Source organism: Euwallacea similis, chromosome 12 (assembly GCF_039881205.1).
Source record: "Euwallacea similis isolate ESF13 chromosome 12, ESF131.1, whole genome shotgun sequence".
Classification (NCBI taxonomy): Eukaryota; Metazoa; Arthropoda; class Insecta; order Coleoptera; family Curculionidae; genus Euwallacea; species Euwallacea similis.
In genome coordinates, this window is record NC_089620.1 from 2,979,407 (window position 1) to 2,998,272 (window position 18,866).

Genomic DNA, 18,866 nt, shown 5'->3' on the forward strand with positions numbered 1-18,866 from the left:
GAAACGGTAGGACGGCTTTTCAGCCCAATGTTTTAATACTATACTTGAGGTGGTCACAAGGGAGGAAGTCAGGTTTCCACGAACCTGAACAACTCCTGGGGGTTAACAGAAGGTACATTTCCCACGCGTCAAGCACATGCGCGTGGAAAAGACTAAAATTAAACTGTATCACTAGATTAAATGATATGTTTGCCTACTCGAACACATCCAAAGTATCACTACAGGTTTTCAGAGCCGTCTTGGTTCTGTGGAAGGCACCTTCTAACTGGGATAGTGTACTCTACTTCATGAAGAGCACGGTTCGTTTGGCAGAGGAGGATTAGGTCCTTATGGAGTGAAAAGAGTGAAAGCCCCTCATTCCGCTGATACTCTTTATTACTACTGGTCAATTAAGTAAGTTTAGACCACAACCAATTCAACATAATTACATAGTGCATCAGTATACTCCTTTTTAAAGCAAATACTATTTATTACCTCGAAAAATAAACACAATTACAATTTACACAACCTCTTTAATATCGCCTATTGCAATGGGTGCGTTCTTATGTTTATACTAGTCTCAAAGTGAATAGCTGAGAGTGAAAAATAATATTGACCCTTGGCAACGGTCTCCTTATATAGCTAAAGACGCGTGACTAGAATATTTCAGAATTTTCCAAAAAATTTGAAAATATTAACATAAACAAATATATTAAAATGTTTGGCTTGCATAAAAGTAGCAACAAATTTCTTGTCGAGCGCATCCCGAAAAACCCTTTTTTGCCCGTGTCTTTTACTCGTGGTGATCATCCGCTAGCCGTAACAATATAGACCGCTCCAAGGATTATGATGCATGTAAGATAAATAATATAATTCATCACGAGTCCGAAAAATAGCATTTTACCGTGTGAGGCGAAGTCAAACATGCGAAGTCATGTAAGCACGGGAAAGTGCATTCGGACGTGTAATCAACGATATTTTTCATTATTAAACCACACAATTTTGCAAGAAATCCCCGCTATTTCGTTTTAGCCTGCAGCTTGTATTTATTATAACAGAAATTTACTTTATAATCCAGACAATTTAGTGCAGACACCTTCCAAAATGAACAGGAATATCGTTAATGTAATTTTGTACCTTTTTCTCTTCAACGTAGAAATCGGCAGTACCTGTCCTACTCTCAAAGAATGTCTTCAGGTATTTGATTGGATTTTGAAATTCTGAAGGGCACACTTAAAAATGATGGAGAAATTTTAGTGAAACGCACTTATAAAAGTACTGCCAAAACTGGCTTCAAATTCAATAGAGTGGCGGTATTACAGAACGTATAATGATTGATACTTTTCGTTATTAGACCCCGAATTTGGCACTTTTCCGTGCGCTTACGGGAAAGGTATATTTTCCCATGCCTCTCCTTACGAGAAAGATACATTTTCAGTATAGTCAAATAACCATGAAATACTCATTTTTCAGTGTCATAAAATGGAAAAATGATTTCGACGCGTTCGGTATTTTTTGGTTCAGTGCTGCGAAAACAAATTCATTAATTGTTACAGTATATCATGTTACCTATAGTATCACAACAATAAACAAAAAATCGGAAATCGCAGAGAATTGAAGCTGAATAATCCTGATTGGACATTGGAACTGATCAAAACGCTCGTGAGGTTCAGTTACTGTTATAATGTATCAACTTTATTTCCTAAATAATACTCACCCTACCGTTTCATCAATACATTTTATGCTGCATCAGGCGGGATTTATATTGGAGAGTTAACTAAATTATTTCTCTTCCATTTGTTACGCTTCACTATTCAGTATACCAAAATCATCCCTTGAAAATAACACATACACAACAATTCTCCCCTATATGTTGGCAAACTTGAACTTCTTACTAGTTGCGTCTCCCTCATCTTGAACGCGCCCTGACCTCCCCTAAAGCCGCAAGATCGCGTACGCTACCCTCAAAATTGGGTTAGTTCATAATTTGATATTCCAATGTGGATATATCACTTATCGTTCCGGTCTTCATTTGAGGTTGACAAAATTAGATTTAGAAGACAAATATATATACGAGTCAAAAACCGACCTTAGGAGACAGCGTTTTCAAAGTTTGTTCTTGATATGAAGTATTTTTTCTACTCCGAAGGCGATTTGTTTTCGGGTGTTAGAAAAGTTTCGTTCAAGCACAGAATCTCTAATTTATTTCAATTTTTTTGTACGTAAAAAAAGGCTCAGAGACATTTTTAGAAATCAATTTAACTGAAATGACCGAAAAGCCGTCAAAACTCTTTTCGGACCTACACTGAAACGACAGTTTTATAAAATTCTCCCAAGGGTTTATCGTGATTTTATTACGACTGGATCGATTGATTCAAATGATTTCAAGTAATTCAGTAAATTAGCAATTGAACTAAGAGAATAAACCAGAGTTGCTTTCCCTGAGAGGACCTCAGTTGGAAATAGTGATAAGTGTGTTTGCTGGTTTGATGATGAACTCTCGGGTATACGCGAGCAAGTCAATTTGTTGTCTGAAATGCTACATGGGTCTGATAATTCCTTATTGAGGTAATATAGAAATAGAATTAGAAGGTACTGTCGCGATGAACTTGCTCAAGCAAAATCACATAAATATGAAGATATTATTCCGCAGAATGAAGCACATCCTTAAGTTTATTGAATTCTTATAAATGATATTGTAGTTCATTGAATCCTAATGATCTAGATGATTTTTTGCCCAGATCGCTAATAAGGCTGCAAATAAACTCGCAATATCATTAATAACTCGAAAAATGAATCCTCCATTAATCATTATGACTTGAGGGTCGATCTCGTTAAATACGGAAAGGATATTTTAATCCCACCGCTGCCGAAAGTTATTAACAAACGCATTGAAAACAGCATATTTCCAGATTTTATAAAAATAGCAAAGATGGTTCCAGTTCATAAGGGTTGTGGTGGGGATGATAGAAAGACCTAGATCTATTTTACCTATCTTGTCAAAAGTGTAGGAATGTGTGCTGCAAAGGCAGATAAACACCTTTTTGAGGACCAAGTGGTGCTATTTCATTTGTATTCAGAAAACCTTTTGAGGAATTCGAAGGGGAACATAACCTTAAAGTTACCTTTTGCGATTTGCACAAGGCTTTTGATTGTGACTCTGATTTTAACATAATTTCTTAACTTAAATATGATAATTTTTTTGAAGATATTTTTACATTCATAAACCTTTGTATTCGGTTTTGAAACATAAGCACCAGTTCAGTAGGATTAATGCTAACTTTTCAGCGATCAGGGGTAGTCGATACAGAGTTTGGTGTTCAGGCCTCTCCTATTTTTGACATTTATTAATGATATTGACTTGGGGATTCCGGGCATCGATACACTTCCATAAGATCTGAGAAGGAGTTGAAGGACCTGAGGGTGTTAAATGTACAGTCCGAGGCGTCTGTTTGGGTTCCTAGCAATTTGTCTGTAAATGAAGAAAAAACCCCTTTCCTGTCCTTCTCTCACTGCCATTATGGAATTTTGTATCGGAGGTATAGTTCAGACGCTAAAACAATCTTCGGCTGTTATGTTAGAAATGAAACACAGGGATGAGGTCAGGGAGCGGTTTCGTGTTAGCGACATTCCCGTGTTTATACATATATACTTTTTGGAGTCTTTACATAATGTTAACTGAAATTACGAGATGTACCAGACAAATCCGGATTTTCGCTATTACCATACTCAAGGTATGAACAATATTAGAGGTAAATATCTCTATTCTGCAACAGGTTATCTCCTTCGGTGTGGGTACTACCCCCCGGCGGGTTAAAAAATGATCAATGAGAAACCTCTATTACAATTGTGTAAATTGGATTCGCGTCTTATTGGAATAATTTAAGCCTTAAAAACGAAATATGGTTACCATAAATTTAAATTTTTAAAGATGCTTAATGAATTAAATAGTTTTTTGACGTGTCGGCTTTGAACATATGGAAGCACCCAAGGGTGGGTTAGATTTTTTACAACTTATTATATTTAGGATATTCTGCGAAGGCTGTTTCTTGCTTTCCCTTTCTATCTCTAAATTTGCGGCGGCCATAAACGGAGCGAAGGTTCGGTCTTTGTGTCATCTGTGAACACAGATGTAAGTGGGGAATCGGCACTCTCCAACATGACGTCACTTGCAACGCACGCATTCAATTGAATTCATTTTTCCTCGATTCCTCGAATTCCTCGAATTCCTTCGATTATTACTGTTTGTCTTAGTTCTGCAAAGCGTTGTTTGATAAAAAAAGAAAACCTGTGCTGCTCCTTCGAGATTCGCATAACAGGGCGATCCAGCCGGCAGTCCTCATATGGTGATCTTGACGAATATCTGAGAGCCAACACGTTCCATTTGATATAAAATCGTGTTCAGGTTGGAGCACTCCAACTTTGAACTTCTCTTTCCACTGCTAAAATGCTTACATATGCATTACGTACTACTGAATGTGCATTGCGTAATATTATTAATTTATATTTCACTTCTTACATATTTTAGATTTTTTATGTATTTAAAAAGGTATTTGTGCTGTCAGCATGGGTAAAACAAATTTTTATTAGAACGAACACATATGAAGGATCTAAAGAGTTTTCAAGACAGTAATATTTCGAACTTGCCAAGGAAATGCTTCGCAGGCAAAGAAAATTTTGAATAGAGAAAGCGGGCACGACCCTTTAGTATGGGCGCTAGGCAGTATGATTTCAGAATAATCGGAGGCAAACTAAACCCTTATCCTCCTGCCTGGTAAAATTGCGTATCGCATTATTTTCACGTCCACGATTCGCATTTAATCACGAAAAAAGAGGGATATTTTAAATCTAACAAAGTTCCTTTTAAACAGAACCCAGCTCAAACCGTATTCAAACGATCGCGCACGGACACGAACCGGATTCGCACTATTCCGTCTCGAAATTTCGGCTATATTTTTGTGTATCGTTGAAGTGTTGATGCCGTCTACCACTAATTTTATTATTAAGACAATCTTAATTAGGCAACTTCGCATAACCCAGAAAATGGTCTAAATAACTTTTACATACCCTAGGAAGATTTGCCAGGCCAACTACCCCTAATAAGTCGTAAAGCTCCTTAAGAGGGCACTAAAAAAGATACATAAAGTTATACAAAACGAGCCTCCCCCAGTGTCGTTATTTTCGCCAATTCAAGGGCCTTATTAGCATATTTTTACGGGTTTGCTGGGGGCATAAACGTCTCTTATATCTTCGAGAACGGGGTTGTAAAAGTTAACAACGACTTGAAGACTTTGTTATCTACTGTTATCAGGCCGGTTATAAACCTTGGCTAAAAATGGGTCTCCAACAACATGTACTCACATTACCTTGTCCGGGGCTTAAGATATTTTCTGAATGCCTACCTGAGAACTAAACTACGCTAGATCCACTTCATCCCCACTCCTAAAGTGGTAGGTGTGTTTTAAAAATCCCCCCCCAATGCAGCTAAAAACGAATAAAAGAAGTCCGCCTAATATCCCTTGGCGAATAGCAACACTTCGCCCTTTTCTACCCCTCTTTTTACCTTCTTTCGGCCCGGCCGAGGCTCTCTGTTTAAGGGTGGGGCCTCTCTGTCGCACCCGGGATTCTTTCCCCAAAGTATTGATATTTCTTTCTGGAATTGGCCGATTTCTTTTGCGCGTTTCCAGGACTTTGGAATGCCATTGGAGCCATGGAAACCTGGGGCGTACGAAAGGTATAGGTGAAATTTTTATTTTCGTGTAGGTTTTTCTTTCAGTGCACAGTTGCTATTGGCCGACGCTTTTTTCTGATAAAAATCTCCGATTTGTGGAAGAGATAATAGTGGCGTCTGGTTGGCTGGACACTAGATTATTGTGAAATACTTCTATTTTTGTAATGTTTCACTACGGGAATGACCAGAAGTGGGTATATTTTTAATGGCTTAAATGAATTTGTAAGTCCGTGAGTTCGGTTAAAACGCCGTTCTTTGTATTTACATGCAATATATACGGCTTTGGTAAGAGAATTACTTTTCTGCAATCGTGGCTAGTAAATTAGCCACATTTTTTTCGTTCTAGGAATATTAATGAAAATTGAGGACTTTGCAGCAATAACGAGGTGCCCGTATATTTTTAGTTTTGCAGAGGTCAATATGTGTGTATATACGGCGTCCTAGAAACATTGCTACAAATGGGTGTACAAGTACAACTAGTTCATCTCGTTCATAACCGGATAATGGAGAACCAAAAAGTCTCACTATGAATCAAGCAGAGGAAATTTTCGTCTGAATGCTGGAAGATGCAGGTACTAGCACCAAACGACGGATATCAGAAAGTTATCAACTGCTAAAATTCTAAGGAAAGAGAAGAGAAAAAAAACACTATTTAATATTGCAAAGAGATTTTTGACCGATAATTGATTTTCACAATTTATTACTCCAAAAGCAACATTATGATTCCATGTTCTTGAATAAAATATTGTTCATCTATTAGGTAGCATTTACAAGTAGAGATATATTTAATTTCAGAAACAGCCATCCTTAGAACACAGAAAATCCTCATTTAATGAGAAAACATCAATTTTAATACGAATTTTCAATTAGCATATGGTGTAAGATTTTAGAACCATCTGATCTTCCGGTCAAAAAACTGAATGAAGAAGAACGATGCTTGACTTGAACTTGTTGAGAACAGACTAGTTTTGGAAGATGTTCCTATAGCCTTAAGACAATGTTTTATGCAACACAGCGCTCCTGCTCATGACCTTATGAACACAAAAGAGTTCTTGAAAAATAAATTTTTGTGTATCGAGGGATTCGTCGTGGTAGTTATCTGTGGCCACCACGCAGTTCCGACTTAAACCCATTAGATTTTTTTCCTGAGGGTTGTTGAAGTCATTAATGTATGTAAGAAAAGAGTTATGGAATCATACTCAAGGAGGTGCAGATAGAATCGGAAACAATAACCAAAACCTTATTCAGCGTGCGACAAAATGTTTGTTTAAGGTTTAGAAAATATATTATTGATGTACACTGTAGGCATTTCGAAACTTTACTTTAGTTTATTTTTTGCAATTTTCCTGATGCAAGCTCTTAATTTAACTAAGAATGTTACTGGTTTCGTTAAATAAAGTGCGCCACTTGGTTTGATCAAATGATCACCATCTAAGTTTTGGCGACCCAATCAGTAGTGGTATTTTAACGAATGAAAACGATTTTAAAATGTATTACTATTTTTGTATTTTTAATTTAGCTATTCAGCTAACGTGGTGCCTACAAGGAAAAAATATTTGGGCGTAGTTTCTGTATATACTACCAAAAAATTGGCATGAAACTTAGATTTGTACATACGATTTTCGACGACTCTCACGATGAAAATCCGCTTTTAATTCACATTTACGTATAACACAATTTTTTTCCAGAGAAAAGGTTACTGACCTTTTGGTCTTTCTGCCCTTACGACGAAAACGTTTACGTCTACATAAAAATAATCATTGATGAAGTGCAAGAAAAAAGAATGCGTTTAGATTTTTTCTAACAGAGTGGTCAAAGGGAAAAGGAAGCGGGATAGTTGGGTTTATCTTCTAGGACAAGAGTGTTCAAAGTAACCCAGTTGTGACGACTGTCTTTCCATTTTGCCTAAATTTGTAGTCATTTACTCGTATATTTCCCTAAATCCATCTCTGCTTTTCTGTATTAAATTACGCCACCCCGCCTGCGAGCTTTGGTCTGTATACTTTAAGAAAGTTTTCGACTGTGTTAAAGCATTTTAAAATTTTAACGAGCGCGCTGAACTTCTTTATTAACATAAAATAGAAGCCATATTTTAAGAGTGAATAAGAAATATTGCGGGTCCCGACGAGGCGAGCAAAAGTTACCAAAGCAAGAAAGTTAAATAACTAAATAAGTTCCCCGGTTGCAAAGACAGTGAAGGTCCCACGATTCAGTTCAATTTTAAACCACCAGATTTTGCTTCAGATATTTTCACTGATTATCTACAAAATTGGAGTTAGATGTTTTTAAAAAGACATAATTTCTTTCATGCTAGAGGTCGATAAACCTAAGTATAAGATACGTACAAAAGGTCTCTATGCGGCTCTAATTACTAATAATACACTTTTATTTAACGTCTAATTAAATATCAGGTTTAGCGCAAGCGTCTAGGCGCAAGTTGTTTTTCAAAGCCCCTGCCTTTGTTAATTGCACTGGCTCCATTATTCATCGGGCTTTCCATTAATTTTCGTTTTGTACTTCTCTCCCGATTCTTCTTCCAGGGGATGAACGAAAAACTTTCCTTCGTTTTCGATGTAAAGACTTATTAATGGCGAAATTAAACGACCCTTCGTGCAATTTTCTTCCATTAAAGGAGAATATTATTTAAAGCGGCGGAGCGTCTCATTGGCGTAGGAGTTTATAGGCCGCAACAAAAAAGTGCCTCGTAATGTTATTCCACACACCTAATTCAAATACAAATTTACCGTGACTGTAGTATTTGCTGAGAAAGAAAGGAAATTGGAGGGAAAGTTGAAAATCTCCAGAGAAATCTAAATTCGCCAGCCAGCGCCTCGTTCTTTGTTTTATAAGGGAGAAATTTGTAAGAATTTCAACAAATTTCCTTATTCGTCGAAACCCTTGAGAGGCGAACGTAAAGAAATTAAATCAGAAATAAGAAACTTCAGCAGGCTAAATTAACAAAGGGGAAAATTAAGTTTTCTGTCAGTTCTATATGTTAATCTTTAACGGTGAATTTTATGTGTTATGCACCCTTTAATGATACCCAAAGGGACGTACCTAGTAGAGCATTCTACATTTTTGACCAATATCCCTATGTCAAGGTATTTTAATTCTATGAGCCGCTTTTTTTTTTAAGTAAATATAGCTATCTACGCACGCGCAACATACGAATAGTGTGCTAATACCCGTGCGCAGAAAAGTGTACTTTGTGGGCTCGCAAAATATGGATTGAAATATACGCTTTTTCGCGCTAATGGCTCGTCGAAATTCAAAGGCGCACGTAAACGAAAAGTGTTATTTCCCGCACTTATCAGGAGGCCATTAACTGTTTTCTAGTTGTAATTGACCTTATCTTGCATTATTTTATGTTTCTTAATCAACTAGGGGTTTTCTCGTTCATAAGTCATTACAGTTTTAAAATAAGGATTGCAAACCAGCTCTTGAATCTGTCCAACAGTGAGCTGCCGTCTTCCGATATGTTCTACTGTGTATATTTTCGTGATAATGCTGTAATTTTTGAGAGGTACTAGTAATTCAAATTTTACATTGATGAAGAACAAGTCCTTAACCTGAATAAATAATTAAACTCGCTACAAAGATCCATGAAACTCAGCCATATTAACATCACGACAAAATATGCTAACGGCAACACAAAAAGGACAACAAAAAGGGAAACTCGGCAGCTTTCAATTAAAAACTTTAATGAAACTGGGAGAAATATAAAATCTGGAACTAGACGAGAGGAGCATAAAAAGTTGTTGGCTCGGCTCAAGCCATTACGCTACAGAAATTTAATGAATTTTCAAGGAATTGCCAGAGGATGAGGGGAGAATCTCGGTTTTTAATTGCTCCAGCCCTTATTGGGTGGTTATTAAATTGTGATTTTGTTTTTGTTGCGGTTTTATGGAATGTTCTCCCTTTGAGACATACCGCGATTTCGAAAATGTTCGGCTAACTATTTGATCTGACTAAAAACTAAATTTCAGGTGAGTGTTGATAATTCTCTTCAGTTTCTGGAAAATATGGATAAAACGAATTTATTAAGTTTAAGGTAATTTTACGCGTTACATACGATTTTACGTATTAAATATTTACCCCCTGGTTGAGTTCCGTTCTCGCAGAGCTGCAGCTATGAAACTTGGCACAAGTGAAACTTGAGGTCCTAACTTTACTATAATTTACTAATCAAATTCCAAAAATAAAATTACTTGAAAAAAGTACTCGTCTGGGGTACTGCTCAACTGCAAATGGAAGGCATGGACGCTAATTACTGATTTTTTTCTTTCACTGAGGAATGACGTTTTAAACATGAATTGGCTTAATGTCTATGAGTGGTCCACCAATCAGAGGCTTCACCACTGTATCTGATTAAACCTAATTTGTTTATTTCTTCATTATCTATTTTTGCGATTACTTTAAGTAGTTTTTGTTAGTGTTTAGCTGTTTTTATTTGTCTCATTTAACCTTTCGCCCAAGCATAGGTAATCAATTGTTATTCATGCTTGCTGAACAAGAGGCCACACATCGGTTTTTATTAAGTAATATAGTATATAAAATTTAATTTTACGGTTCTTTGATAATGGTTTCTTGGTAACGATGCAAGCATCGTTCCATTTCATTCCTTGACCATTATCAAAGGCATGCTAGCATGCAGGCTGTCCATATAACAGCCCTCTTTAACAAGCGCCTCGGACTTTTACGAGTTTATTTGTGATTTCATAAAAAACCAATTATGGGGATAGGTATGAGACCAATGAAGGTAAATTTTAAAACTAGTGACAACCCTATAAGGTGTCTGAAAAAAGGGACATCGTAAAGTGCATATTTTTTATGGGAGCACATGTATTTTTTTCATGTGATAGAATTCTCTCTTGATTCTGTATTAGTTCCTAAATTTTTTTACTCTAGGATGTAGTGACTAGAAGCTTTGAGGTTTAAAAAGAAATTTTAGAAATTTGCGATGCCTCATAAAAAAAAATAATATCGCAGTTAGCTTAAGTTAGATTTTTATAATTTTAAGATGAATTCTCATGTATCATCACTTTAGCAGGAACAAATACTCATTTAGTCAAAAATACATACAGAGTGTTCACGATAACAACTTTAATTTTCACCGTTTCGACTTCAATTTTCTTGATTTTTTCAAATAGAATGGTACGTTTTTTTATCACGTATGACCAAAGATTTTCTTCGTTTTGGTACAAATTAACGTTTATTTATCTTAAATCTAAATGGAATAATTAATTATTTCAGGAAAACCTGCATTTATGACTAAGCGCTTGAGTGTTTAACATGCGTTGCCATGGTTCCTCCATAGTCCATCAAGAAATACACAAAAATGCATTGTATCTTAGGTCAGATTTGTTGGCATCTTTTCTGAGGTTAGTTCAGGTTAGTTAATTCAGGTTAATTCAGATTAGTCCACGGCAGTACCGGTTTTAAAAGGGGGGAAGGGGGAGGGTTGAGGTTGAGCGACAGCCTAGGATAACGGACTTTCTTGGTCGACGGTTTTTCCTTGGGGTAGGTAACACTGATTAAAAATTTCGCCCAAGGCGCCAAACTTGCTAAAGCCGGCCCTGGTCTGGGGTCAGGTTACTTTCTCAATCCATAACTATATACATCATGTCATATGCATTTCGATGCTTACTACGTAGATGTAACATGCTGACAAAGGACAAAGTTCTATCGCATTCCCATAAATTTAACAATACCGCTAGAAACCTTTTGAAAGGGCACTTTATCTCTCGATAAAAACGTCCTCCCGATGTACTTAAGAAGAAGACAAGGGGAAACGTCTAAAACAGCGCAAAAAAGGAGAAGAAAGATGGCCGCTGGCACCGCAGACGGGTGACAAATTAAGATGGCTGCGATTCGGGACGTCTTAATCTTAATTCTAAGATAAATTGCCAGCAGAAAATACTTTCATTAATCTGGATCAAGCTATCTGGATACTATCTTAGATGAGGTGCCGTTAGGAGGGTCCGTATTGAACGAGACCGAATGCATTGGAGAACTTTTTTTGTAATGTTTTCCTGAATTTAAAACGTTGGATAACGAGTTTAGCTACGATCACTTTGTTTTAAAAAATAAACGCGCTAAACACTGAAAAATTTTATTTATTTCTGCTTTTCCTATTTCCCTTTTTACGCAGTAATCAACCTATGCGAATAATATGAGGTTTACGGCCCACGTGCGTAACATTATGGTTCGCACAAGACTCTTATGAAGTAACTTACTTGGACGTGCCATCGTAAAAGAAATAACATTCGGCAACTTTAAGGCGGTAGGTAAGAACTCGCTCCAAGGAAAATACCTCTTGACTAATTAGCTATAATTTGTACTCTGCTGTCTATTGTTGGCAATGAATTAAATTTTACGTAATAACAATGTCGATTATAAAAAATAGGACGTGAAAAAGTATCCGTGAAATCAATGAAAACCGCATCGGACTGGCAGTATAATGAATGACTTAAAAAATCACTTTTCAATAAGTTTTTAGAGCGGCATATGGCAAGTATTGTTTGACCCTTGTGCATGGAAAGTTCGTTTGATCCACGGCTTGTGTTTAGTTCGGTAACGATTTCGAGAAAAATTGGACGAACAGTTAACGGTATCAACGAGAGCTTGATGATTTTTACGGAGCTTTTTGTGAAGTTTATTTTTACTGCAATTGAAGGCAGCCAGACCGCCTAGAATACCACCATTTTCAGTAAGTAGCTTCATGTTCGTGATTCAGCAAGTAAGATGGTAATGCACTCGCATGTGATAATCTTCATATAAATAATAGGCACTTTAAGAAAATCCGCTGTAATTTTTCTTGTAAACCAAAAATCCAATAACCCCAAAATACGTTCCCAAAAACCGTTCAGGGATCCTAAAAGATGTTCCACTGTAAGCTTTATTTTTTAATTATTCAGTGATAGGAACACCATTAATGTAAACGTAACAGTTGAGCATTACATTTTTTATCTTTGAGTTCTCACCGGACTGGAAAGTTTCGTTTAATGTAACCAGCCTACGCCACTGATCCTGCTCGAAATTGTCTTTGAGGCACAATTTTTTTTATAGTGAGGTATTTCCTAAACACAGGACTATTGCAATGAAAAATGACGAATTTTTAAAAATACCCTGTACTTTTTAAAATTTTCCAAAAAACGCCCAAAAAACGTATAGACCAAAGCCTCTAAATGAGATTAATGCGATAGTTTTGATCGCATGGGTTGAAAACCCAGAATTTTGCATGGCATTTTTTTTCTGCATGGTATAGAGAAAATGTTTCTCGCTGGATGAATGTTCGCCAATAATTTTAGAAGAAGCAGACTTTCAGAATCTCTTTTCTTTCAAGAAAATCGAACAAAAGCGTTTCCGCTATATGAGCTCTCATAAATGACTGACTCAAAACTCCAAAGTCTGCATTTTACACATGAGTAGAGTGTTAATGTGATCATGGTACGAACTCGAAGAGTAAACTTCTCTGCACAAAAAAAACATAATATTCGCAAACGTCTCATTTCCATTATACAGAGTGTTAGAGTGAAAAATGTGTTTTCGTTTTGAGTAAAATTAATTTACTACACACATTTTTAATCAAAATTTGGTACTCGGCCCTCTGTATTAATTTAAAAACTGCTGGGCCTATCTACCACCTCAGTCAACGCATTAAAAAAAGTCAAAATAAACACCCGGTATTATGCAAATGAGACCTTTTAGTTAGTTTGAGTTATTTCGAATTTTATCATAATTTTTTAAGAGAAATCTATCCTCAACGCTTGCGACGTTATTAGTTAACACCCAATATAAACATAAGTGGAGTTTGATTAATTGGGTTAAAAGATTTAAAAAAAAAACTCTAAAAATGTATATTTAAATACAAGCTGAAGGTTAATTTATGCCATTGTTAAATATCGAAGAGACACATTATTACATGATGTTGAATTTAATCACGTCATCAGATATTGTTGTTTGTATCGTATATATTTTATGGAAAATTTTAAACCAACGAAACCGGCGCCATTACTCACCTGAGGAAAACAATTTTAGAGTCCCTCTGTCCAAATATAGGTATTTTCTATCCATTTATTACACCATATGTTGGCTTTGATATACAAAACTAAATCTCACTATTGCTTGATTTCTTCAATGATCTATTTTATTTTGTGGCTATTTATATTCAATTCCATTCTCTATCTATCTGTAATAATCGATTGCAATCAACCGACTAACCGCAAAACAGATTTGGTTGCAAATATCCATTTTATAATTTTATTATTTGCTTCAAATTCATTGTTCAGGATAATATATCGAAGGCTCATAGGAGCCTTCGATGTATTATACAAATAATACAATCTATCGTTTCCATTCATTCTTTTGGGCATGTTCCTAGTGGAACAAATCGAGAGTAAACTATTAAAATCTCGAAAACATCTAGTATCTAAGTTTCAGGATGTCTATTATCAAAAAATAGATGAAATTATAGTTCAATGATACGATACTAAACAAAAAGTCTCATCATTGGCAGTGGATAAACAATAATGACTTATTACAGGTCCTATTGAGGAGGCCAATATACTGCGCTGGTCAAGTTTTCCTTGAAAACTTGGTTTAAAGTGGACTTTAATTCCTAAAAGGGTATGCGGGGTTGCGGAAATTAGCCAAAGGGTGTTAGCATCCAGCATACAAGTTTGATAAATGTTCATAACACTTTAACCGATTTTGAGTTATATCCTCGAAAAGTTGAATATGTATTGATTATATAAGGTGTTTCTGAACGTAGTGCCATCAGTTCAACCATGTATTTTAGGTTCTAAAATATTACTAAAACTTTCTATAAACATATAACGAAAGGCGCTTGGCTTTCAATATACAAGGTGTGAAAGGTTGATCCCTGAGGATGGCTTTTTATTAATATTTTCGAAACGTTTCGCGATAAATTAATGAAATTTCGTACTTTATTATATCTTTTGTGCTCTTTTTGGGCTTTTATGAAGAAACTACTACATATTTCTATTCATATATTATTTTTTTATTACTTGTATATTAGCAGTTATCTCACAGAAAACAATGACGTCTTCCTCACTGTGTTAGATTCCTTGGGTAAAACTCCCCAACATGCATCAAAATTTGGGGCCCTATTTTGAAAATTCGAACGCGAGTATTCGCATTAAATTAACATCAAAAGGAACGGATTGACCGGTATTACAGCTGCAAGGAAAAAAGTTCGAATAACATCGAGATCATATGCATGAGGCTCCTCTTCGAGTTTCGAAAATTGGGTCCCCAAATTTATTCGCACATTGCTCCGAAATCGCAAAAATTAAAAATATTGCGATAACCCTGTTTGCTCTCAAGTCCAGAAGTAAAGTCCATAACGAAAAATGCTAAATTATCGATTACCCACGAAGTGCGATACAATAACAATTATTGTTGTTCAAGAAGCTAGTGAGTCATATCATGGTCAGTATTCATATTGATTTTAATTCAGCTTGCTTGCTCAAATTCACAGCTAACAGGTACGTATTTTTATTTCAGATTACACCTTTAATCATCCTATTGTTCTTAAAAACAATGGTGGCCAATCCTGATCTATCACATCAAGAAGAAAACGTCGAACCTAACTGCATCTTCCTTCAGGACGCATCGATCTTGCAATGCTCAGGTGCAAAAATTTCAATGAGAGATTTAGCTTTAAGAATCATAAACCAAACAACGGCACTACATCTCAAAGATGTGAATCGCTTGCTGTTTCACCAAGATGAGTCATTGCTCAACAAATCTTATGAAATCAGGTCACTGATTATATCATCTTGCGGAGATGTCAGTGTAGAGCCTTTTGGATTAAGGCAATTTTCTGATTTGGAATATATTGAAGTCACTTCATCCAGCTGGCCAGTAATATGGAATGATACATTCTCAGGTGAGTCACCGAGGACGTTCTCTCTGAGTACATTCCAAAAAAAAGTCAATCAACTTTCTTCTATTCATCGTTAGTCATCACTTTGATAGTCGCTGTTCTTCATCAGTCACGCGATATACACGGTGTTGCACGATACGGTGTACAAACTCAAGGGGTGCATTATTGAGCTCGTTTTAGACAAAAAATCTAGTAAACAAATACAGGGTGATTTAAGAAGGTAGCTCGCCCTTATAGCTTTTTTGTTTTTAAACTTAGAAAGTTGAAATTTGGAAGGAAGCTATATGAGAATAAAGCCGCTTGATTGACATTGATGAAGTTATTTAGCACTTCCGGTTTAACCGGAAATGACCTCAACTTTCGATTTTTAAATATAATGCCTTATAATTTTTGTCTTTTTGGGAATCTAGAGGTCATTTCTAGTCTAAAAATGTGTCATTACTACGTATGTTTTCATAACCCCGTAACCACGACGAATCAGCCATAGATATGTTAAGGGATTTTTTGGTTAAAATAACTTCAGGAGTTCTTTCCTTAAATTTATACATTATCACCCTACGTTGCCACACCTTTCTAAGTCCTTCAATGTTTTAGGCCTCGAAAAATTAGGAAATTTAGTAATATCGTCTGCCGGCTTATCACAACTTGACCGAAGATCTTTTGGAGGCTTAAAAAATTTGGTTCTCTTGGACTTATCAAACAACAGCCTCTCCACTATTCCACCTACTGCTTTTGCTGACTTAAATGGGCTTTACGAACTCTCTTTGCGGCAAAATCGATTCGAGGACCTCAACCCATACCCTTTTTCAAGTTTAGAAAATTTAAGTGTGCTCCATCTGTCTGGGAATTCACTGAAGACTGTTGATAGTTTTCTCTTTAATGCTTTAAAACAGCTGGAACATCTGACTTTAGATAACAACAATATCCTAACGATTTCCGGAAACTTGCAGATGGAGAATTTAAAATTTTTATCAATGGTTAATAATAAATTAAGTCATTTGGACGTGGATGTGTTTAGCGGGTGCAAGAGCTTAATATCAATGGACCTTTCAAAAAATAATTTAACTTCTGTGTCTGAAGCTCATTTTGTGAAGTTGCCACATTTAAAATATCTGTGCTTACGTGGCAACAAAATTCCTCGAGAGAGGTTTAGAGAAATTCTACAATATACAGTTCTATATTGTGACTTGTAATATTTTAACTAAAAAGGCTAGATTAGCAGTAGATCGTTACTACTAGACTGTTACATTGTCAGAAGTAATATACTAATAGCATATTTTATTGAGATTCCGGAAAATACATTTTCCCGTGCGCGCTTGACAAAATCGGCTTCGCCTTATACGGTAAGTCATGCATGGAAAAATGCTTTTCCGGACGTGTAATGCACGATACTTTTCATTATTAGACTCTGAAAATGATAAGAAATATATCGAACTAAGTTGCCTGCTCTTGTAGGTTTTTTAAAAAATTTGTACCCAATATGGCAAGCAAATGCTGCTGTTTTGGAAAAGCTGATAATTTTCATAATTACCTATTGCTTATCTAAACCTGTGGTGTGGCAGTACGGAAAATGCAGCACCGAAAATTTATCTCTTTTAATAAAGTACTTCTTCTCACAAAAAGTGTTTTTTTCATTTTTCCGAACCCCAAAAAGATAAGTGACCTGAACTAACCCAACAAAATCAATGAATAAAAATAAATAAATAGTTTTGAGGCCATTTACATCTAGAAACAATCCTCAACAACCAAATTCGCAGATAAGCATTGCTCAAAGTGAGCAAATAACTTAGATTTAAATTTAAGAACAGACCCCTACACTCTTATTAGCAAATGTTTATGCTAATCCTTCCTTATATGCCGTGTAGCTGGATTAACTCCAAGTTGCTCCTAATGCCGCTAACTTTGGGTTTATAAAATCCCTTAATCTACCTATTTTACCAGTTTTCTTCCAATGCAAATGTGTTTTCTTGTTTATGTTGACTCGCTTTGCTTGTCCTTAATTTAGTGCTCTTGTGTTTTAGCGAGCTTGCAGACGTTTGATTATGATTCGAGAATGAATTTTATGTCAAGATAAATTTTGGTGATTTTGACTGCTTATATGTTAATGATGAGTTAAGTTCAATTAGTTATTGCACTTTTGAATTCATGTATTTCGCCCAATTCTCTTTCAAACGTGATCCGTGCAGTTTGTAAATGCCCCTTTTTCAAATTGTTTTCAAATTTGAAAAAAGTGTTTTGTATGAAAATTGTGGCATTTTATTTAGAAAAATTTAATTACAGGGCGTCCCAAAAAAGCGAGGGAGACTAAACTTTTGCTTTGTTTTAATCGAAAAACCCTCTATTTTAATATTTTAAAATTTCAAATATAAGGGGTTAAGGGGTTTTCTGGCATTATTTTTAATAGACTTCTTGAAAGTTAATAATAATGGTTTCATTAGAACATTGTGTATAAGTATAATATTATGAGCTTTTGCATTTTGGAGAGACACGTTCTATTGGTATAAATGTTATTAAATTCCAAGAAATCCATTAGAGATAATGATGAAACCGTATATGTGCGCATATTTGAAATCAGCAAGAAAGGCACATCTAACAGAATATTAACACATATACTAAGTGTTATTAAAAAAAGACAAATTGGACACAATAGGGTTCCAGTTTTTTGGCACTTCCTGTATGATTCGCATAAAATATCTTCATTTTTTGAATAAAAACCCCCATTTTTATATAAAAAAAAGCGAAAAAAAAACAAAAAAGTGAAAAAGGGGACGTTTATAATATATAACAAGACACGTTATACTCGAAATATTTTAGCTATAAAGAAGATGCAAAATTAAAATGATTTACTATCATACTTAATGCGAGACAGCTACAAAATATTGTAAGATTTAAAATTTTCCATGTAAAGCAGAAAAGCAAAATTTGCTGAAAATGAATACAAATAGTGCACCATTTAATACACAGTTATTAATGATGCCATATTTCTAAGTAGAAATTCTATCTAAAGCTCTCCGAGGCCCTTTTATTTTGTTTCACGTCATTCGTTGGAAGGAGTTTATAAAATCTGGGAAGCCTACTATAGTAATAGAATTTTAACTTCTCCTCAGAAAATCTGCTGTTTTTTCTGATAACTGTTAATGTGCATTCAGGATGATAATTAGGAGAAATTACGTAGAATACTAAGAAATGTATGGCAGAGGACCTGATATGACAGTTAATCGTAATTTTGGCTAAGAACGAAGGAAC

The 18,866-nt window shown here is 35.5% G+C and overlaps 1 protein-coding gene across 1 annotated transcript in view; it reads left to right on the forward strand.

The window, feature by feature from the left end:
* LOC136412672 (leucine-rich repeat-containing protein 15-like) overlaps window positions 1-18,866 on the forward strand; it is a 133,238-nt gene that overhangs the window by 106,861 nt on the left and 7,511 nt on the right. The window contains exons 2-3 of the mRNA XM_066395812.1: window positions 15,239-15,623; window positions 16,215-16,811. Of these exons, the coding sequence (XP_066251909.1) occupies window positions 15,239-15,623; window positions 16,215-16,811 (982 nt within the window). The remainder of the gene's footprint in view (window positions 1-15,238; window positions 15,624-16,214; window positions 16,812-18,866) is intronic.